The sequence below is a fragment of the Dermochelys coriacea genome, chromosome 14 (assembly GCF_009764565.3).
Source record: "Dermochelys coriacea isolate rDerCor1 chromosome 14, rDerCor1.pri.v4, whole genome shotgun sequence".
Classification (NCBI taxonomy): domain Eukaryota; kingdom Metazoa; phylum Chordata; order Testudines; family Dermochelyidae; genus Dermochelys; species Dermochelys coriacea.
Window position 1 is genome coordinate 32,818,807 of NC_050081.1, and position 22,669 is coordinate 32,841,475.

Genomic DNA, 22,669 nt, shown 5'->3' on the forward strand with positions numbered 1-22,669 from the left:
GCACCTACCAGGTATTCCTCTCTTCTACCCTCTTCCATATCTTTACATTCCTCCAGCTCATCCCTCTCTTCCTTCAGAGTGACATACACACAAGTTTAGTTTGGAGATTTTTTCATGGGTCAGACCATCTAGCCCAGTCTTCCAACATTGGCCAATGTCAGGTGCCCCAGAGAGAATGAACAGAACAGGTGATCATCAAGTGATCCATCCCCTGTCACCCATTCCTGTACCCAGAAAAGGTAAGACCCTTATCTACGGCTACAGAACTTGTACCACTGCCAGTTTAGGTTTGATCACTATTGCGTTCTCTAGTATTTCAGAGAGCAGGAGTCATCCCTGATGCACAGGACTCACAAGAGAAAGAGACCAACTTCCTCTGCCCCATGAAAAAATCTCCAAACTAAACTTGTGTGCATGTTGCACACCCATCAACTGAACCCCCCCACCCCAAATCACTTTCTCTTTGCTCAGGCCAAATCCAGGCCCATTTGGAGGCTCTGAAGGAAGAGGGATGAGCTGGAGGAATGTAAAGATATGGAACTGCCAGGTCTGACCCAGTCTGGCCGTTCTTAAGTTCTTACCTTATAACCCCGGGCAGCCTCCTCCATGGGAGCCACCGCATGGGCTCTGCGAGCCCAGGATGCTCTGCAAACCAGACAGTTGGGAGTTTGATCCTTCTCACAGAAGAGTTTCAGGGCCTCCTGGTGTTGCTCACATCCTCCCTCCCCTCCTGAGCTTCTGGCTGCCTGGAAACTCAGCCCTTTGGCTATTTTGACAACATTCCCTAGCTCCCTGGTGTGCCTGAAGTTTCTTCTCTGGGGTGTTTTTCTGCACTGGGGGCAGGAGAAGTTTCTACCTGATCCCTCCCAACACTGGCTGATGCAGGCTCAGCAGAAATTGTGCCCCGCAGTATATGGAATAATCCAGACAGATGGAACAAGTCAGCTCTCTTTGGAGATTCTCGACAGTGGCCATGGCTGAGGGCTTCTCCAGGAAGCAGCAAATCTAGCTAGCAGGGGGAATTGTTGGCTGGGCTGGCTGGCTGGGCTGTAATGAGTCCTGAATAGCAGTTCCAGCCCCAGGGCGGTGGAGAGACATGTGACCCTCTCTATGCAGAGAACCTTATCGCCTTAAACCCCTGGGGGTGACACTGTGGGAGGAAGAGAATAAATCTGGTGTTTTGTCGGGGGCGGGGGCAGAATGGGGTTACCACTTGGCCTGTATTTGACCGGCCTGCAGTTGGGCTGGAACATGTTTAATAGTAGGGAGAGTCAATGTCTCGGCCTTCTTCGGCACCTCAGACATCGACATCTTGAACTGCCAGGTGTCCGACCTACAGACCCCGCTGGGTATGCACAGGGAGGCGATGCTCCACTGCTCGGACATCATCTCCCTCGAGCTGTGACTGCCACAGGCACCCTGCCCCCCACCTGTCCTGCTTTCTAATAAAAACACACTAGGGTTAAAAAAAAAAATAGTGGGGTGCTGAAAGCCAGCTCCCTTACCGCGTCTGCACACACACACACCCCGCCCCCGAACTTGGGCCGAGAGCAAGGCCCTGTCTTCAGGAGGGGGGCACCCGGACAGGGGTAAGGGAGCTGAGACCGGCAGCTGGGACCCTGAGCGCAGGGCTGGGACCCTGAGCGTGGGGTTGGCAGCAGAGCCCCAGGAGTGGGGCCAGGAGCCAGGACCCCACGTGGGGGGCCAGAAGTGGAGCTTCGGGGGCGGGGCCAGGACACCGTTTGCGGGACCAGGAGCGGAGCCCGGGTGCAGGGCCGGCAGCCGGAACCCCACATGTGGGGCCAGCAGCCGAACCCCACGTAACAGCACCCCCTGCATCTCTAGTTCTTGTGCCTATGCCGGCCTGGGCATTTTTTTATGCATTTGCCCGTTGCCAGAAAAAGTAATCTAATCTGCTGGGTTTGTTTTACATGCGTCTAAAGCTTTGCATTATTCTCACAATACACTGGCTATCTAATGAGTACTTGTGGCACCTTAGAGACTAACAAATTGATTTGATCATAAGTTTTCGTGAGCTACAGCTCACTTCATCGGATGCATTCAGTGGAAAATACAGTGGGGAGATTTATATACACACACAGAGAACATGAAACAATGGGTTTTATCATACACACTGTAAGGAGCGTGATCTCTTAAGATGAGCTATTACCAGCAAGAAGTGGGGGGGAGGAAGAAAACCTTTTGTGGTGATAATCAAGGTGGGCCATTTCCAGCAGTTGACAAGAACGTCTGAGGAACAGTGGGGGGTTGGGGGGATGGGAGATAACATGGGGAAATAATTTTACTTTGTGTAATGTCCCATCCACTCCCAGTCTCTATTCAAGCCTAAGTTAATTGTATCCAGTTTGCAAATTATTTCCAATTCGGCAGTCTCTTGTTGGAGTCTGTTTTTGAAGTTTTTTTGTTGAAGAATAGCCACTCTCAGGTCTGTAATCGAGTGACCAGAGAGATTGAAGTGTTCTCCGACTGGTTTGTGAATGTTATAATTCTTGATGTTTGATTTGTGTCCATTTATTCTTTTACGTAGAGACTATCCAATTTGACCAATGTACATGGCAGAGGGGCATTGCTGGCCCACCTTGATTAGCACCACAAAAAGTTTTCTTCCTCCCCCCTCCTGCTGATAATAGCTCATCTTAAGTGATCACTCTCCTTACAGTGTGTATGATAAAACCCATTGTTTCATGTTCTCTGTGTGTGTATATAAATCTCCCTACTGTATTTGCCACTGAATGCATCCGATGAAGTGAGCTGTAGCTCACGAAAGTTTATGCTCAAATAAATTTGTTAGTCTCTAAGGTGCCACAAGTACTCCTTTTCTTTTTGTAGATACTATAAGTGGCTATTGAAGGGGGGGAGCGAGGTTTCGTTGTGGTTAGGGGTTGAGGTTGCCATGGGTTTGCCTTGTGTGGGGACGGGTGCTGGGTTTTTTCCATTTCAAAGGTGGTAACCCTAGGCCAGAGTGGGGAAGGTTTGCAATATGTGAACAGATCAGGGTCAGATTGGGGCCCTGTGGGTCTGGGTGGACACAGCTGGTAACCGGCCACAGTCGAAGTTTAGGGCCTGGGGAGGTTCCAGATGGGAGTAGACATTAACAATGGAGTCTGGTATTTTCGCTGATGTATTTTTGTTTATTGACAAGGGGCATACGAAATCCTTTTTCTCTGAACACAGGAGGAACCAGAAACAAATGGAGACGGTTGTTTCTTTGCTTTCAGCCTCCAGCATGGTACCTGGACGCTGGCAGTATGCGCTCTCTGTCTCTCTCTCGTCTGGTCTCCACTACAGAGTTAGGCAGTTTATGTAAGGCTAACTATGACAGTATCTACACTAAAATTTCACTCCCACTGATGAAACTGCCCAGCTATGGCGACTTAATAACTCCACCTCCATGGGCAGCATAGAGTCATGGCCGATGTAGTTAGGTCAATGCAGTGTCAGTGTAGACACGGCATTGCTTCCGTCAACTGCTACCGACCTCCAGTAGCCATCCCACAATGCCCCATGCTGACAGTACATTCGGTACAACTGCTCCCAGTGAGGAAGTGCAATGCTGACACAAGGAGCAAAGTGCAGTGTAATTGCTGTGGGGGCTGTATGCCAACATGAATTAGATCGACTTAATTTTGTAGTGTGGATGTGGCCTCTGCTTGTGCAAACCAAAGGCCCACATGCCTGGAATGTTCATCAAGCAGACATTTCCAACTAAGAGGAAAATTAAAGAAACTCTCATCTTTCCCCACTGCTTCATCCGTTTTTCTCTCACTCATCGCACAAAGCAAGACAAATGACCACAAAGGAAGGGGGAGGGGAGGGGCGCTCAGGGAAGAACAGGAGAAGGTAGAAAAGTACAGCCTCATTCTCTGGCGTGGAGCTTAGTTGTGGGCAGGCTGCAGACCCAGCTAAATGCTGCTGGACCTCAGTGTCATCCCCGTGCCCCACCTCCAGAAACAATCTGAGTTGCTCTGGGTTTTACTGCTGTAGCTGCTAGTGGCCTATCCCCCAGGAGACTGGCCACGTCTACACTGCTGGTACCACAGTGGCGCAGCTACAGGGCCGTAGCTGGGCCCCTGTAGTGTTGTCATGCAGATGATTCCTACAGCGATGGAAGGGGGTTTTCTGTCGCTGTAGGCTAGGCCCCTCTCTGAGAGGCAGGAGCTAGTCTCATGACCAGGGCTTGGGTGCTCAGGGGCTAATGGTCAGAGCAGTGGCAGTCAGGCCTAGCAGTGACAGCAGTGGCGGTCAGAGGCCAAGAACAGCACCAAAGGTCAGAGCCAGAGGCAGAGCAAAGGGTCAGAGCCAAAGTCAGGGACCAGGCGTCAGAGCCAAGGTCAGGCGTCCAAGAGCAGGCCAAGAGGCAGGTCCATCACTACAGCTGGCAGGGAAGTCCAGTTCCTGGAACTCTTCCTGGGCTTACACAGGTCACCAGGGGCCACGAGGGAAGCGGTCAGTCTGACTTTCCCAGGCGGTACGTTCTGTGGTGTTTCTCTCCACAGGGCTCATGGGGTCAGGCACACAGCCCTATTGCAGAGGTGCAGAAAGGCCGGCCAGCCCAAGCCCCGGGTGATGGAGGGAGGGGGCGGAGAGGCGTGAGGGGTGGGCTGGTGGGCGGGGCTTCGGGGGAACTGGAGCAGGAAGAGGCGGAGCAAGGGCGGGGCCGTGGGGGAAGAGGTGGGGCGAGGACTCGGGGCTGAATGGGGGAGGACCGAGGGCGGGGCCACAGGGAGAGGGGCAGAGAGCAGGCAGGGCCTCGAGGGGAGGGGCGGTCCGGGCACCGGTGGTCATCCCACGTCTAGGGAGCTTCCGGCCCTCGTGGTTCTAGTCCCCACAGACCCCCTCCACTTTTAAAAGTGATGGGGCCATAGCCCCTGGCGCCCCTGTTCCAGTGCCCCTGATTGGAAGCCCGCTCACTGGGGGAGCCTGCCCTGAGCTGGGATGCCTTTATTCACTGTAGATGCCTCACAGTGCGCACCCCTGTGGGGGTCACATTGGAGTCAGGCCACCCTGCAGAACTGGAGCCAGCCTCAGCCCTTGCACAGACATGACCGAATAAAGATCATCATGGCAGCTGCTGCAGGGTTCAACGCGGCTACGGCCCATATGGGTTTGGGACAGTGGCAGCCGGCACCACAGAAACACACAGGCACAGAAAGGGGAATCCTGTTCAGTGCCCTCGACTTGGATCGCACCAACCCAGCCAAGACAACCTGGGCCAGTCTCTCCCACTCCACAGCTGTAGTCAACCTTGCCTAGACACGCTGGACCAGGAGCAGCTCTGGCATACAATGAGTGCATCTGCCATTGAACTCACAGGTGCTAGCATCTATTTATTGACTGTGTACGAAGTGATGCCCAGTAACTTATCTGGGATACAAGATACATGGCCTGATTCCACTCTCACTCACACCAGTGTCAATCAGGAGTCACTCCCATTGGAGTCACTGGCGCTGATTCCTCTCTCATTCACACCAGTGTCAATCAGGAGTACTGTGACCGGGGTCCTAGTGCAGGCAGCTATGGTCACTCAATTAGTGTGAACTGCAAAGAATGGGGCAGACAATCGCCATAAAGCTGGTGGATATTCCAATACTTAGATTTACCACGCCAGCATAAAACAGCTTCTTTATTACCTCACTGGTTACTCAGAAGTCCAAACAACACAGTTCCCTTAAAGTGATCCAGCCTCAGGCCTCTATCCAGGTACCCACATAAAATATGTTGAAAATTTCTGTAAATCTTATTTCATCATATAAAAGAAAAGGTTCTACCAATCCCAAAAGATTGGACACATTACCTCCCAGGCTAATAAATATTCCAGATCTTACCCAAATACACACTACAGCCAATTCTTATTAACTAAATTAAAATTTATTTAAAAACAAAAGACAGAGAGTATGGTTAAAAAATCAATATACATACAGACATGAGTTCAATTTATTAAGGTGCAGATTCATAGCAGAGATGGTGAGCTTTGTGGTTGCAAAGAGTTCTTTCAGAAATACTTCATAGATTATAGTCCAATGTCCAATATCACCTTCAGTGAGTACCAGCATAGTGGGACCTCAATCTTGCGACTCAAACTTCCCCTGATGACGCTTAAGCAAATCTGAGATGACAGAATCAGGATCCAAGGATCTTTTATACAATTTCATTTCATTCATTCATTATACAACATACATTTTGACAAATTGGAGTTACTCAGGGAACAAAAGGTAATTAGGTGACTTTGAAGGAGGTACATCACCAGTACTTAGCTATACAAATTAACATAAGGCCATTTGCTTGTTCCTCCACCATTCAAAGTACATTTCAAAGAGAGATGAATACCGAGATATCCCATGTTTACAATTCATTTAAATAATAGGCTCTTCTTTTGACCTCTGAATTATCAGAATACAGCATAGACAGGGACTGTTAATTACATTGTAGAACCTACTCAAAGATATGTAAATACACAAAAACACAAACATTATCTCCCTACATGTCTTTTGAGGATTATTTATTTTGCAGGATGTTTACCCCTTTCTAGCCATGTCTCCCATTGGAATAATTGGGGCTGATTCCCCTCTCATGCATACCAGTGTCAATCAGGAGTCACTCCAATTGGAGGTGATTTCCTCCTGGCCTCACTCACTCCAGTGTGAATCAGGAGTGACCTCTTGGGAGTCACTGGGGCTGATTCCCCTCTGATGGGGAATTCCCCTCTTACATTCCTGGTGTAAATCAGGAGTGAAGTCACTGGAGTAAAACTGCTCTCCAGTCCCCACCTTTGTCCCTACCCTGTGGCTCCCTCTCCCTCCATCGGATCTGCAGACTGCCAGAGCGCTCCAGAATCAGAGTGGCTAGGTCCAGACTAGGCAATGGGATTGGGCTCTCTGCCCTAATCACATCCAGCAACCTGAGGTTGTGTCAGTTCAGAGGTTTCCTGCACTTGGCCAGAATCCCAGAAACGGGGAGTCCAGGTGCTGGGGGAGCCTCTGCCTGGAGGAAAGGTGCAGCGGTGAATTTCACCCCACGTCTCAGGGGCACAGCCTGAGCTGGCATCCCATCTCCACCCAGAGCCAGGGGTGGACTCGCTCCCCCATGAATGAGGCCGGTGGGAAAGTGAAGATCGGGGCTTCACTATCAGCGTCAAAAAATGCCACCTGCCCCTGTGTACAGTCCAGAGAGACCCGGATCTTCCTGGGCACCCAGCTCAGGGACAGAGGGGTCGCAGGAGAGGTGATAACCAAGTACCGACCCTTCCACTGTCCCACAGCCCAGATCCCCTTCTCAGGTCGAAAGATAAACTCTCCCTTTCTCCTCACAGATTCTCTGGCTACTCCCACGGCCCAGCCTCCTCCATCCCCCACCTCCACCTCCCAGTAATGTTGCCCCAAGGTGAACCCCTCACAGCCCAGCACGCAGAGCTCAGCGTCAAATCTCTCTGGATTGTCGGGAAGAAGTTGCTGCTTGTGTCCCCTCCTCACGCCTTTCCGATCCTCAGACAGGACGAGTTGGGGATGAGCTGTGTCTGGATCCAGAGTCACACTCGCTGGGGAGAGAGAATCAGAGCGTTAGGGGCAGAGCTCGGCCCTGGGGGAGGCTGGGACCATTTCTCACACTCCCCAGCAGCCCCGACCCGGCTGGGACCCTCCCCGATTTCCTGCCTTGCCCCCCACAGGGAGCTGCCTCTGTGCTGGGGCTGAGCAGGGATTTCTCCATGGCTTCCTCCCAGGCCTTAGAGGTGCTGTTATAGCTGACGTTTTTGGCTGCAGATTCTGCCTCCTCCCCGGCTGCATCTCCCTGGTCCCCCTGCTGGGGCTGCCCCACTCCCGGCAGCAGGGAGAGAGCAGGGGAGGGAGGCCACAGGCACCAACTTTCTAATGTGCAGGGGGGGTGCTCTGCCCCCAGGTCCCACCCCCACTCCACCCTTTCCTCCAAGGCCCCACCCCATCCCTCCTCTCCCCACCCCCACTCCACCCCACCCCGCCTCTTTCCACCCCCTCCCCCCATCACGTGTGCCCCCCTTCCTCCCCCTCCCAGTGGGCAGGAGGCTGCAGGGAGGATGGGGGAGGTGCTGATGAGTTGGGCCTGCCAGCAGACAGCAAACACTGGGGGCAGAGGGGGAACTGATGGGGGGCTGCCGGTGGGTTCTCAGCTCCCACCATTTTTTTCCCTGTGGGTTCTCCAGCCCCCGAGCACCCACGGAGTCGGCACCTATAGGGAGGGCTGCTGGGGAGACACCTCCCCAGCCCTGCCATCCAGGAGAGAGGAAGCAGAAGATGGCAAATAAATGGACCATAAATTTGGTAGGGATCTACTCTGGTCAATGTCACAGTCGTGGGATTTTCACGGTTTCAGGTGTTTACATCTGAAATTTGACAGTGTTGTAACCGTGGGAGTCTCAACCCAAAAGGAGGGCCTGGGGGGGTTCACAAGGCTATTGTAGGGGGGTTGTGGGATTGCCACCCTTGCTGCTGTTGGTGGTGCTGCCTTCAGAGCTGGGCAGCCGGAGAGCAGCGGCTGCTGGCTGGGCACCAGGCTCTAAAGCCAGTGCCACCAGCAGCAGCCCAGAAGTGAGGGTTGCAGGGTATGGGGGGGGGGGGGATCAGGAGCTGTCCCAGCCAGCATCTGCAGAGCTTCCTGCACCTGGGGGAGGTTCCCAGAGGTGAGTCTGACCCACCTCTCAGGGCAGCCCCTGCGGGAGAAGAGGAAGTCCTGTCCTTCCCCAGCCTGGACTGGGACTAGCAGCTGGAGCCTGGCCCACAGTGGGAGCCCAAGGCTGGGGCGCCCCCAGCCCTGTCCCTCCCCCATCATAGCCAGATTTCACACGGGAGATCAGATTTCACAGTCTGTGACACGTTTTTCAAGGCCATGAAATTGGTAGGACCCTACACAGGAGGGACATTGTGCAAACCCCACTCCAGAAGGAAGGGGCTGGGGATTGACACTGGGCATGGGGCAAAGGGATGGGTCAGCAGCACGTGGAAGGCGGAGGAGGGATGATGAGACACTCCCCTGCCCCGGTGAATGGGGGATGGATGGCAAGGACAAGAAAGGGCCTCCAGCCCACAAGGGGAGGAAAAGAAGGAGGCACCAGCGGGAGAGGGTCTCCTCCCCACCTGGGTGGACGAGATGGAGCACCCAGGAGAGAGTCCCCAAGGACAGGGTGAAGGGAGACCCCACAACCCAGCAAGAGAGAGAGATCGAAGAGGATGACCGGAGACAGCAAGGGGCTTGGTCCAACCAGTTAAGGGATTAATATGCTGAAGTGTTTAAAGCCGTCCCCCACTCTGGAATGCCCATTCTCTAGTCATAGCAGCTTTGGTTTTGTTTGATCTCAGAAGCTTCTTCAGCAAGTGAATCCAGGGTCACCAACACAAACTGTTATGATCTCTTCCCATTTGCAGCCTTCTTCCCCAGCCCCACCTTTCCCAGAGACTCACCCCGATCTCTCTCCAGTTCGGAGGGCAGGGTGTCTAGAGAGAGAGGAGAAAGATGAGATGTCATGCTGTCACATTATGGCGGGATTTCTGCCGTCCATAACCAGAGCTGGGATGAATTTGGGGACATAGCGAGAAGAAGTGTTTAAATATTACACGGTGGCAAAAGAGAAAGAAAAATGTAAAAGTGAAAAAACAAAACAAAAATACCCCACTTGTATTCGGTGCCAAAAAAGAATGGGGCAGGGGATGTCGACCTGGAAAATCAAAATTTAGAGAATTTTTTGGGGAAAAATATAAAAACAAAATCAGGCGGGTTTGTTTCTGTTTGTTTTCTTTGTGGTTTTGGAAGTGGTTTTTTTGGGAGGGGGGGGAATTTCTACCAAAATTTTTTTGAATGAAATGTTTTGACCAGCTTTAGTACTGAAGGCACAGTTTTACAAATAATCAGGATACATGTGCTTGCTGGCTGGGCCAAACGCAGAAGGAAAGAGACAGAGATACCCAGACAGAAAGAAAAAGTAAGGGCATGGCTACACTGGAAACTTCAAAGCGCTGCCACGGGAGCGTTCCTGTGGCAGTGGCGTCGCCAGGTGGAAAAAACAGGGGGAAGTGGAGATTAAAAAAGGCGCCACCCCCGGTACTCACCCGGCGGTGCTCCGGGTCTTTAGCAGCACTTCGGCGTCGGGTCCTTCACTCGCTCCGGTCTTCAACACTGAAGGGTCCCCCCCTCCCCTCCACCACCGCAATGCCGCCAATCCACCTCCACAAGGGGATTAGCACTGAGTGCTGGGAGCACGGCCCAGACTTGCTGCGCACAGGGCGGTGATTTTTCACCCTCCTGAGCCAGCAAGTTAGAGCGCTATAAAATGGAAGTGTAGACAAGCCCTAAGGGCATGCCAGCGCTGGGAGTCAGCTCTCCCAGCGCTGTAATAAAACCACCTCCACAAGGGGAGAAGCTCCCAGCGCTGGTGCACTGTCGACACTGCCACTTCACAGCGCTGAAACTTGCAGCGCTCGGGGGTGGGGGGAGGTTAACACCCCTGAGCAAGAAAGTTGCAGCGCTGTAAAGTGGCAGTGTAGACAAGGCTTAAGAGTGAATGTGAAATGTCTCCCCTCCCCCATGTAGAATGATCAACCTATGCATGACTTAAGTCCACTTAATATGGTGTAAGGAGGACTTCATGCATCCGACTTGTTTTGTCCTCTCTGATCAGTCATGAACTTTATTTATGGCCAGGGAATTTCTACTGAGGCCAGACTGAAATTCAGCCCAGGCAGAAATATGATCAGAGCACTCTGTTTGGCCGTAACGCTTGCTTCCTCCAGAGAGATTGCATTCCTCTATAATTCAGGCAAACAAGTTAAGGTGACAATGATTCACATTCATATCATAGTAGTTTCGAAATCAGAATTTCATTTGCCCTAGAAAATTCGCCAGCCCAGTACCCTCATTCAAGAATATTGATCTATCTCTTTTCTGTTTTTTTTAAATTAGCAGTTGATTGGTCACCGCTCAGCAAATCCCACAATTCTAGAGACAACTTTTTATTTCCCTTCCTAGATCCCCTCCTGGTCGTACCTTTCAATTTCTTCAGCGTCTCCTTTAGAACAAGGATTTTCAGAGAGAAATCGCTGAGTCTCCTCTCCAGCTCAGGAGAAATCTCCACTGGCCGCTGGAATTGCCCCTTCTCACACCTACGAGACAGGCTGTTCTGATTCATCATTTGATTACTTCATTGTTATTCTCCATTATTTTGGCATTCATCATTTAATATCAATCACATGTCAGTGGAAGCAGATGGGCTGTGAAAGCTGTTAAATTGAGCACATTTCTCTGTGTAACCCAGCCTCAGAACAGGTCCAGCCCAACCAATGGCAGAGCAAGTCTCTTTTATAGTGACCCCTGTGACGCTGGCAGGCCAGATGCCAGCTGTTGCCCAGGCTGCAGGCATTAGCTAAGAACTGGAAAACTCATAGCTTGAGACCTGACCAGTTCACTTGTGTGTTAATTTTGCTCAGAATAGCTATTAGTCTTATAAGAATGTATTTAGTATTGAGATTCTGTGAAATGCTTGTAAATTGCTGCATGCACTAATCTCACTTGTAATGTCGATATTCCATGCTATAAAAAATATGTAGGTTTTGCTCTACAACTTTGAGAATGTTTGCTGTGAATTTTGGAACCCAGGCATGGGAATTGTCCCCTCATCCCACCCAGAAGGACTGTCAAAATCAGATGGGCCATCAAGAAACATCACAATACAAAGGATTGGTTAATGGCCCTATTGCACCTTGGAAATGCTACCTGCAAGATAGCTCAGTCCTGTGGGCTTGGAAGCTGAATGATGGAAATAAAGCAGTCACAGGAAAATTTTCCATCTCTTTGCTGTTTGATATCTGACAGGGCCAGAATCCTGAAATACATTTTGGGTCCACCCTGACAGACACTTTGAATTGGCGGATCACTACAGCTCTGTCACTCTTTGGATTAAATCCAGGTCTACAGTACAAACTTACACTGGTATAACGCAAAAAGAAAAAGAGTACTTGTGGCACCTTAGAGACTAACAAATTTATTAGAGCATAAGCTTTCATGAGCTACAGCTCACTTCATCGGATGCATTTGGTGGAAAAAACAGAGGAGAGATTTATATACACACACACAGAGAACATGAAACAATGGGTTTATCATACACACTGTAAGGAGAGTGATCACTTAAGATAAGCCATCACCAGCAGCAGGGGGGGGGGGAAGGAGGAAAACCTTTCATGGTGACAAGCAAGGTAGGTTTCAGAGTAGCAGCCATGTTAGTCTGTATTCGCAAAAAGAAAAGGAGTACTTGTGGCACCTTAGAGACTAACAAATTTATTAGAGCATAAGCTTTCGTGAGCTACAGCTCACTTCATCGGATGCATCCGATGAAGTGAGCTGTAGCTCACGAAAGCTTATGCTCTAATAAATTTGTTAGTCTCTAAGGTGCCACAAGCAAGGTAGGCTAATTCCAGCAGTTAACAAGAATATCAGAGGAACAGTGGGGGGGTGGGGTGGGAGGGAGAAATACCATGGGGAAATAGAAAAGGAGTACTTGTGGCACCTTAGAGACTAACAAATTTAGGAAATAGTTTTACTTTGTGTAAGGACTCATCCATTCCCAGTCTCTATTCAAGCCTAAGTTAATTGTACCCAGTTTGCAAATTAATTCCAATTCAGCAGTCTCTCCTTGGAGTCTGTTTTTGAAGCTTTTTTGTTGAAGTATAGCCACTCTTAGGTCTGTGATCGAGTGACCAGAGAGATTGAAGTGTTCTCCAACTGGTTTTTGAATGTTATAATTCTTGATGTCTGATTTGTGTCCATTCATTCTTTTACGTAGAGACTGTCCAGTTTGGCCAATGTACATGGCAGAGGGGCATTGCTGGCACATGATGGCATATATCACATTGGTAGATGCGCAGGTGAAGGAGCCTCTGATAGTGTGGCTGATGTGATTAGGCCCTATGATGGTATCCCCTGAATAGATATGTGGAGAGAGTTGGCAACGGGCTTTGTTGCAAGGATAGGTTCCTGGGTTAGTGGTTCTGTTGTGTGGTGTGTGGTTGCTGGTGAGTATTTGCTTCAGATTGGGGGGCTGTCTGTAAGCAAGGACTGGTCTGTCTCCCAAGATCTGTGAGGGTGATGGGTCGTTTTTGATTTTGAAGGTTACCTTCAAATCAGCGGCACTGCGATGGGTACCCGCATGGCCCCACAGTATGCCAACATTTTTATGGCTGACTTAGAACAACGCTTCCTCAGCTCTCGTCCCCTAATGCCCCTACTCTACTTGAGCTACATTGATGACATGTTCATCATCTGGACCCATGGAAAAGAAGCTCTTGAGGAATTCTACCATGATTTCTACAATTTCCATCCCACCATCAACCTCAGCCTGGACCAGTCCACACAAGAGATCCACTTCCTGGACACTACGGTGCTAATAAGCGATGGTCACATAAACACCACCCTATATCGGAAACCTACTGACCGCTATTCCTACCTACATGCCTCTAGCTTTCATCCAGATCATACCACTCGATCCATTGTCTACAGCCAAGCGCTACGATATAACCGCATTTGCTCCAACCCCTCAGACAGAGACAAACACCTACAAGATCTCTATCATGCATTCCTACAACTACAATACCCACCTGCTGAAGTGAAGAAACAGATTGACAGAGCCAGAAGAGTACCCAGAAGTCACCTACTACAGGACAGGCCCAACAAAGAAAACAACAGAACGCCACTAGCCATCACCTTCAGCCCCCAACTAAAACCTCTCCAACGCATCATCAAGGATCTACAACCTATCCTGAAGGACGACCCATCACTCTCACAGATCTTGGGAGACAGGCCAGTCCTTGCTTACAGACAGCCCCCCAATCTGAAGCAAATACTCACCAGCAACCACACACCACACAACAGAACCACTAACCCAGGAACCTATCCTTGCAACAAAGCCCGTTGCCAATTCTCTCCACATATCTATTCAGGGGATACCATCATAGGGCCTAATCACATCAGCCACACTATCAGAGGCTCCTTCACCTGCGCATCTACCAATGTGATATATGCCATCATGTGCCAGCAATGCCCCTCTGCCATGTACATTGGCCAAACTGGACAGTCTCTACGTAAAAGAATGAATGGACACAAATCAGACGTCAAGAATTATAACATTCAAAAACCAGTTGGAGAACACTTCAATCTCTCTGGTCACTCGATCACAGACCTAAGAGTGGCTATACTTCAACAAAAAAGCTTCAAAAACAGACTCCAACGAGAGACTGCTGAATTGGAATTAATTTGCAAACTGGATACAATTAACTTAGGCTTGAATAGAGACTGGGAATGGATGAGTCATTATACAAAGTAAAACTATTTCCCCATGGTATTTCTCCCTCCCACCCCACCCCCCACTGTTCCTCTGATATTCTTAAAAAGAAAAGGAGTACTTGTGGCACCTTAGAGACTAACAAATTTATTAGAGCATAAGCTATGCTCTAATAAATTTGTTAGTCTCTAAGGTGCCACAAGTACTCCTTTTCTTTTTGCGAATACAGACTAACATGGCTGCTACTCTGAAATCTGATATTCTTGTTAACTGCTGGAATTAGCCTACCTTGCTTGTCACCATGAAAGGTTTTCCTCCTTTCCCCCCCCCCTGCTGCTGGTGATGGCTTATCTTAAGTGATCACTCTCCTTACAGTGTGTATGATAAACCCATTGTTTCATGTTCTCTGTGTGTGTGTATATAAATCTCTCCTCTGTTTTTTCCACCAAATGCATCCGATGAAGTGAGCTGTAGCTCACGAAAGCTTATGCTCTAATAAATTTGTTAGTCTCTAAGGTGCCACAAGTACTCCTTTTCTTTTTGCGAATACAGACTAACACGGCTGCTACTCTGAAACCTGTCATTGGTATAACGCCGTCACTCAGGAGTGTGAAAAATCCACACCCCTGAGCAATACAGTTTTACTGGCCTAACCCCTGGTGTAGACAGTGCCAGTTGTCATGGCACAGATGAGCCATGGAGTATTTATAGCATGTTCCTATATTCAGGTTAATAATTAAAGAGAATCAAGCCCAAGTTTTGTTTCACCAGAGGGGGGCAAATGCCTGAATACCCTGCCCTGCATGCTTTGAGGATTGGACATGGGCCCAAGCACAGTGAAGCGAGAGAGGGGACTGAGAAGATGCCACGTACCTGCTCAGGGTGCTTCTGATATCCTAGAGAGAAGAAAGGAAGCTCAGTCTCACAGTGATAACAAATAACGCATAATCATTGAACCTGTTTCTATGTCCCACGGGTGAAGGGGGCACACACCCTATTCCTAGAGAGGTGTGTTCGGCAGTGTCACAGTTAGCACCATCGCATTGCAAAGACAGAGCCCGGGCTCCTGTTCCAGCCAGCAGCCTTGTGGTTAAAGCGCTGAACTTGGACACAGGAGATCTGGGCTCTGTTCCTTGAACTGCCCTGGACACCCTTAGTGACTTAGTGAATCGTCTGGCTGTGCATCAGTTCCTCCAGCTTTATAATGGATGCAATAGTGTGATTCACATAATATTTCCCAGCCTGCCAAGCGGAGTATAAATTTGTTCACTACTGAGGTGCTTAGACTCCGCAGCGATGTGGGCCATAAACATTTCTAGATACATGTGCATAAATAAATAAAATCTCTATTAACTAAGCAACGCCTTTTTCCTGATCTCGGTCCCCTGACAAACTATGAGTCATAAAATTCAGAACAATAAAATGAAGACCAAAGGGAAGTGATAAAGAAGATTTCCATTTAAGCAATATGTACAGTCAGTTACAGGGGGAGGTTTCAATCCTGGACCCCCCACCTCATAAGTCTCACTTCTATGTTGACAGGTTTCAGAGTAGCAACCGTCTTAGTCTGTATTCGCAAAAAGAAAAGGAGTACTTGTGGAACCTTAGCAACTAAGAAATTGATTTGAGCATAAGCTTTCGTGAGCTACAGCTCACTTCATTGGATGCATTCGGTGGAAAATACAGTGGGGAGATTTATATACACACACAGAGAACAGGAAACAATGGGTTTATCATACACACTGTAAGGAGAGTGATCACTTAAGATAAGCCATCACCAGCAGGTCTTGTTAACTGCTGGAAATGGCCCACCTTGCTTGTCACCATGAAAGGTTTTCCTCCTTCCCCCCCTCCTGCTGGTGATGGCTCATCTTAAATGATCACTCTCCTTACAGTGTGTATGATAAAACCCATTGTTTCATGTTCTCTGTGTGTGTATATAAATCTCCCCACTGTATTTTCCACCGAATGCATCCGATGAAGTGAGCTGTAGCTCACGAAAGCTTATGCTCAAATCAATTTGTTAGTCTCTAAGGTGCCACAAGTACTCCTTTTCTTTTTACTTCTATGTTGCTTTCCCAAATTCTGTGCCAGGAGCCAAGGTCTCACCTGCAGGAATTCACTTGCTGGCTGCTGGCACTTCCCCTCCATCTCACGGATCAGCTTGCTGAGATGGGAAATCTTCTCACAGAGTTTGGTGACATTTTCATCCCTCATCTTTGTCATCCCCTTCTCTAGCTCTGCCAGCCGGGCCAGCAGGAGTCGCTCTTGTTCCTCCAGAAACTGGCGCAGCCGCTCAAATTCAGACATGATCTTCTGCCTCTGGGCGTCTGTCTTCTCCTGCCATGAACAGACAGAAAGAGGGAAAAGGCAGGTCAGGGATGTGGAGAGGGTCAGAGGATATTTCCATGGGCCCTGAATGTGCAATGGGGCGAATTTCAATGCAGATCCAAACTTCAGAACTCGCCATTTAGAGAGGAACTTTCTCCGAGTTGTCAGAGAGAAGATTTTGCCCAGAACATCCACCTTGGTCCTACTTTCTCTGATGTCTGGGAAGGGAGGAGGTAGGGCCATGGCCCCACAGCCTGCACTGGCCAAAGTAGCAATTGCATCTCTATCATGGCTGTAGCAGCTGCTGAGCTCCCTCAGGGCTGTTCTGAGATCCTTGGGATCTGGTCTAGCCACACTGAAGGGTAGAAGTCACTGGCACAATCCAGCCCATAGAGAGACAGGGATATCCCCAAAGGGCAACATGCACAGACACGGGAAGCCCAATTCTCAGGCCTTTTTAAATTACGCTGAGAATAACCCAGTGCTGTGGGTTGCCCTGACCAGGGGAGAATGGCATTTATGTTCTACAATAGTCCTGCTCCCAGCCTATGGAATAAGAGGTACAACAGCAGTGTGGAAAAAGCCCACTGCATCCCAGCTGGTCTCTGCTACTCGGGCCCCTTGGGGAGGGTGCAACCCCGAGGCTGCTCTAACTTGCATGGAGGGCCCAGAATTCAGGGAGGGCAAAGGTCAGTTTAAGCCACGTGAGACCATCCCCAGGCAGGAACTGACTGGAATATTGGTTCCCCGTGATCCCACCAAACGTGGTCAGAGACACACACACACCCATCCCCACACTCATCCAGGGAGACAAACTCCCATACCATGTCTCTGCTGAGTGATAACACTGGACACACGTACCAGATACTCCCGGCTTCTCCTTTCTGCTGACACTTTCAACTCCAGGAGCTTTTCTCTCTCTTCCTTCAGAGTCTGCAGCCGGGTCTGGATTTGTTTCTGAGCAAAGAAAAATAGCATGGCTGGAACTAACTTTTTGTGTGTGTTTGTGGACAGTTTCCTCAGCAGGAATCAGGGAGTCTGTCCTCCCTACCGAGCCCTGTACACAAGAGAGGGCCTCCCTCTGGCACCGGTTGGCCTGGACCCTCCTCCCCTCAGAGTGGCCAAGTAGCCTGGTGCACCTTTCTGTCCTTCTCTTGGCCCCAGTTGGCCATATTCCAGCGGCTTCCTATTCTGTAAAAGCCAGAATGGCAGCCAGCTAAAGTGACTCTGGGAGGATTTGAACCTGCAACCTTCAAATGACTATCAAACCAAACCATACTAGGTGCTGTTACTTAGAAGTCCGAAACACTTTCCATTGCACCATGGATGGGTTGAGCACCTCATCTCTTCTCTCTACTTTGCAACACTGAAATTGCTGTGGTAAAAGCAGGTGAAGATGTGAGGAAAACACTGAGCTGGCTGGGAATTGAACCCAAACGAACGGCTTGGAAAGCAGCCATGCCAACCACTACACAACCAATGCTGCCTTACTGGGAGATGTCAAGATCCATGACTATGCATTACCTAGAACCTGTTTTCAGCCAGATTGCAGCCAAAGTGCACTGGCAGGGTTCAATTATCTACACTACTGGTTTTTTCACTTCTCTCCTGAGGTCAGGGGCAAATCCCCCCTGAGGGGCTCTGGTGGCTGGCTTCCAAAGTCCAGCACAGACCAGCTGCCACCCACTCCAGGGACAGTCTCTGGTGGGGACATTCACTGGGTGCTACACCAGCCACATCCTAGCCCAGGTGTCTTACAGCCAGCTCAGGGTGAACAGAAACCTTATGTGGAGCCGAAGGGCTAAAGGTGGTTTAATCTTCATCTTCACTGTCAATAGAGAGGGTGAAAGCAGAGCCTAGGTCAAAGCAGAGCAGCTCCCTGGCTGCCATCTCTGGAAAATCAGCCTTTGAGACAAGTCTTTGCCTTTTCCTCCAAGACCTACACTCCAGGGCAGAGCCCTCCAGCAAATTGGGAAAGGGCCGTGCAACGCCTGGCACAGGGGGCTTCCCTGCTCGAGATGGGGGGAGAATCCAGGTGCCAGAGGTGGGCATGGCCACTCTGAGGGAAGGAGGGCCCATCTGAGAGGAGAAGGAGAGCAGGGCGAGGCTGCCAGGACGAGTGTCTGGCCACCTCCTCTCTTCCCCTCTCTGGGGCCCAAGGCCACGGGCCTGCCACCCTCCTCAGCTGCCTCCCCCACTCGTCGAAGCACTGGCCTGAGCTGCTGGGGCACGAGCTTGACCAGCTGACCACAATTGTTTCCGGCCCAGGTTTCCTCCTCAAATGGAGCCCAGCAGGGCCCGTTCTCCCCGGCAGGAGAACCCACACAAGAAGGCTAAATACTGGGGCTGCTGCACAAGGTGGGGTGGCTAAAGAGTCAACACCTAAGTTAGTGGAGAGCTTTTAAGTTAGTCTCTTCAATATGAGGCCAGGGATTGCTGGACCCCAGCTCCCCACTGCTCAGTGGCAGTGCCCCAACCCTGGTATGGCCAGAAGGGGGCACCCAGATAGGCCAGAAAGGAGCAGCCGCAGAAGGCTTGTTTGTACCTGGCCTCAGCCATTTGAAGAGGCTTTGATTTCTTTTTCTCCTTCCCATTTTTTCCTTAATTCTCTAGGGGGTTAAACACATCTCCCTGCGCAGCGGAGATGCAAGTAGAGGCTTGTACCTACTGGTAGCCAGGTGCACCTTTCGGCCCTTGTCTTGGCTCCATTTGGCTGCACTCAAGTGGCTGACTATTGCTAGGACCCTACCAAATTCACGACCACTAAAACGCGTCACGGACTGTGAAATCTGGTCTTCCCCTGTGAAATCTGGTCTTTCGTGTGCTTTTGCCCTATACTATATAGATTTCATGGGGGACACCAGCGTTTCTCAAATTGGGGGTCCTGACCCAAAATGGTGTTGCAGGGGGGTTGCAAGGTTATTTAAGGGGGTAGCAGTATTGCCACCCTTACTTCTGCACTGAGTTCAGAGCTGGGCGGCCGGAGAGCAGCAGCTGCTGACTGAGGGCCCAGCTCAGCAGGCAGCAGTGCAGAAGTAAGGGTGGCAATACCATACCATGCCATCCATACTTCTGCACTGCTGCCGGCAGCGGCTCTGCTTTCAGAGCTGGGCTCCTGGCCCACAGCTAGCACTCTCCAGCTGCCCAGCTCTGAAGGCAGTGCCACCGCCAGCAACAACAGCACTCCAACCCCCACGGCCAACTCCTTTTTGGGTCAGGACCCCTACAGTTACAACACCATGAAATTCCAGATTTAAATAGCTGAAATCATGACATTTACGATTTTTAAAATCCTATGACTGTGAAATTGACCAAGATGGACCGTGAATTTGGTAGGCACCTACCTATTGTGTAAAAGCCACAATGGTAGCCAGGAAAGCAGCTAAAGTGACTCTGGTGGGATCTGAACACACAACCTTTGAATGACTGTCATCATGCGGGCAGGCCAGGCACTGCTCCCTAGAAGTCCAGCACGCTATCCATTGTTCCACACAAAACCCTCGGTATGGCAAGGGAGCACCTCTCCTCTCTCTACTTGGCAACACTGCTTTGCTGTGGTAAAAGCAGGGGGAAGAGCTGAGGAAAACACCGTACTTGTTTGGCACTGAATCCAGACAGACTGCTTGGAAAGCAGCCATGCTAACTGCTACGCCATCAATGCTACTCTGCTAGCTGTCCTCGGGATCCATGACTATGCATTATCTAGAACCTGTCTTCAGCCAAAGTGATGCTGTCATGGTTCAGTCACTATACCACTGTTTTTTTCACTTCACTCCAAGCGTCCGGCACGGGCCGGCTGCCCCCTGCTCTGGGGACTTTCACTGGGGCACTATGCCAGCCAAAATATAGAAAATAACTATCATCAAAACAAAACAAAACTGGTAATAGCTCACCTTTCCTGATCATTCTCGTTACAGCGTGTATGGTAACACCCACTGTTTCATGTTCTCTGTGTATATAAAATCTCCCCCCTGTATTTTCCACTGAATGCATCCGATGAAGTGAGCTGTAGCTCACGAAAGCTTATGCTCAAATAAATGTGTTAGTCTCTAAGGTGCCACACGTCCTCCTTTTCTTTTTGCGGATACAGACTAACACGGCTGTTACGCTGAAACACAAGACACCCAGGCCTTACCTTGTACTCCTGGGCAGCCTCCTCTACTGGGAACACCGTGTGAGCTCTGTGAACCTGCGACTCTCTGCAGATCACACAGATTAGTTGGTGATCTGTGTCACAGAAGAGTTTCAGGGCCTCCCAGTGTATCTCACACCCTTGCTCCCCTCCGGCAGTCACTGTGGCCTGTAAACTCAGCTGCCTGGCTATTTCTACAACTTTCCCCAGCTCCCTGTTGGGCCTGAAAAGCTTCTGCTGGGCAGTTTCTCTGCACTGGGGGCAGGAGAAGTTTGTATCCGTCTCCCCCCAGCACTGGCTGATGCAGGCCCTGCAGTAGTTGTGCCCACAGTGGATAGACACCGGCTCTTTGAAATACTCCAGGCAGATGGAACAAGAGAGTTCATCCTGGAGACTTAGTACAGGGCTGTCTGCGGCCATGGCGGTGTGACAGGGTTAGTTTCATTTCCCTGTGTTTGGCCTCTGCTCAGCCTACGGGGCGTTCCCCTTAGATCTGGCTGATTTGCTGCTGTTCCTGTGAGCTGTGGCTGACAGTTTCAGTCTAGGGAGGGCTCTAGTCTGGGGAGAAATGTGACTCTCTCTGTGGGCAGGGAGCCACGTAAAATCCCCAGCGGTGGTGCTCAGGGAAACAAATCAATCTCTGTCTGGTGTTTTAGGGGGGCAGAGAGGGGAAGTTTAATAAGAACATCAATACTGAGTCACACCAATGGTCCACCTAGCCCAGTATCCTGTCTTCCGACAGTGACCAATGCCAGGTGTCCCAGAGGGAATGAACAGAACAGGCAATAGTCAAGTGATCCATCCCCTGTCGCCCATTCCTAGCGTCTGGCAAACAGAGGCTATGGACACAATCCCTGCCCATCCTGGCTAATAGCCATTGATGGACCTGTCCTCCCTGAACTTATCTCGTTCTTTTGTGAACCCTATTATAGTCTTGGCCTGCACAACATCCTCTGGCAAAGAGTTCCACAGGTTGACTGTGTGTTGTGTGAAAAAATACTTCCTTTTGTTTGTTTTAAACCTGCTGCCTGTTAATTTCATCTGATGACCCCTAGTTCTTTTTGCGAATGCAGACTAACACAGCTGCTACTCTGAAACCTAGTTCTTGTGTTATGAGAAGGAATAAATAACACTTCCTTATTTACTTTCTCTGCACAGTCATGATTTTATAGACCTCGGTCATATCCCCCCTTAGTTGTCTCTTTTCCACACTGAAAAGTCCCAGTCTCATTAATTTCTCCTCATATGGCAGCTGTTCCCCCCCTACTAATTTTTGTTGCCCTTTTCTGAACCTTTTACAATTCTAATATAACTTTTTTGAGATGGGGTGACCACATCTGCACTCAATATCATAGAATATCAGGGTTGGAAGGGACCTCTAGTCCAACCCCCTAATTCAAGATGTGGGTGTGCCATGGATTTATATAGCGGCGATATGATATTTTCTTATCTAACCCTTTCCTAATGATTCCCAACATTCTGATCCAAAGTGCGGCTGAAGCTGGGGCTGAGCCCCATGCAGGCGCTAGGGCAGGGGTTGGCCACCTATGGCACCTAGCGGACCCCGGCAGACAGCAGCATGCCATTAAAAATCCTGCTCGGCCTGCTCTTTTCCGCCCCCGGCCCCCCGCTCTCTCCTTGCAGGGCAGGCAAGCTTCCCCCTCCCCCTGCCTCTTCCCCCAGCGTGCTGGGTTCCTGCCCCTCCTTCTCTCTCTCCCTGCTGCCGATAGGCCCTTGCTACGGAGAGGGAGAGGGAAAAGCAGAGTGGAATCGGCATATCCCCTCCAGCCCCCTGCCGTAAGCCACTCAGGGCAGGGGACTGGGAGCACCCCCACGACCCCAGCCCACACCCCCAGCCCCCTGTCCTGACTTCTGCACCCTCCTCACATACC

At 50.2% G+C, this 22,669-nt stretch overlaps 1 protein-coding gene across 2 annotated transcripts; it reads right to left on the reverse strand.

Moving 5' to 3' along the window:
- Positions 1 to 5,881: 5,881 nt before the first annotated feature.
- Positions 5,882 to 21,252, reverse strand: LOC119842843 (zinc finger protein RFP-like). Of its 2 annotated transcripts, none has more exons than XM_038371530.2 (7): positions 20,781 to 21,252; positions 17,507 to 17,602; positions 16,424 to 16,654; positions 15,188 to 15,210; positions 11,029 to 11,156; positions 9,450 to 9,482; positions 5,882 to 7,555 (listed from the first exon to the last, which is right to left on the reverse strand). In XM_038371530.2, exons 1-7 carry the CDS (start codon positions 21,195 to 21,197, stop codon positions 7,041 to 7,043), a joined length of 1,443 nt encoding a protein of 480 aa, XP_038227458.1. In that variant the 5' UTR covers positions 21,198 to 21,252; the 3' UTR covers positions 5,882 to 7,040. The 2 variants fall into 2 exon arrangements, with proteins under 2 accessions (XP_038227458.1, XP_038227459.1); XM_038371531.2 differs by having other exon boundaries at positions 11,029 to 11,144; positions 20,781 to 21,250.
- Between the last annotated feature and the right edge of the window lie 1,417 nt (positions 21,253 to 22,669).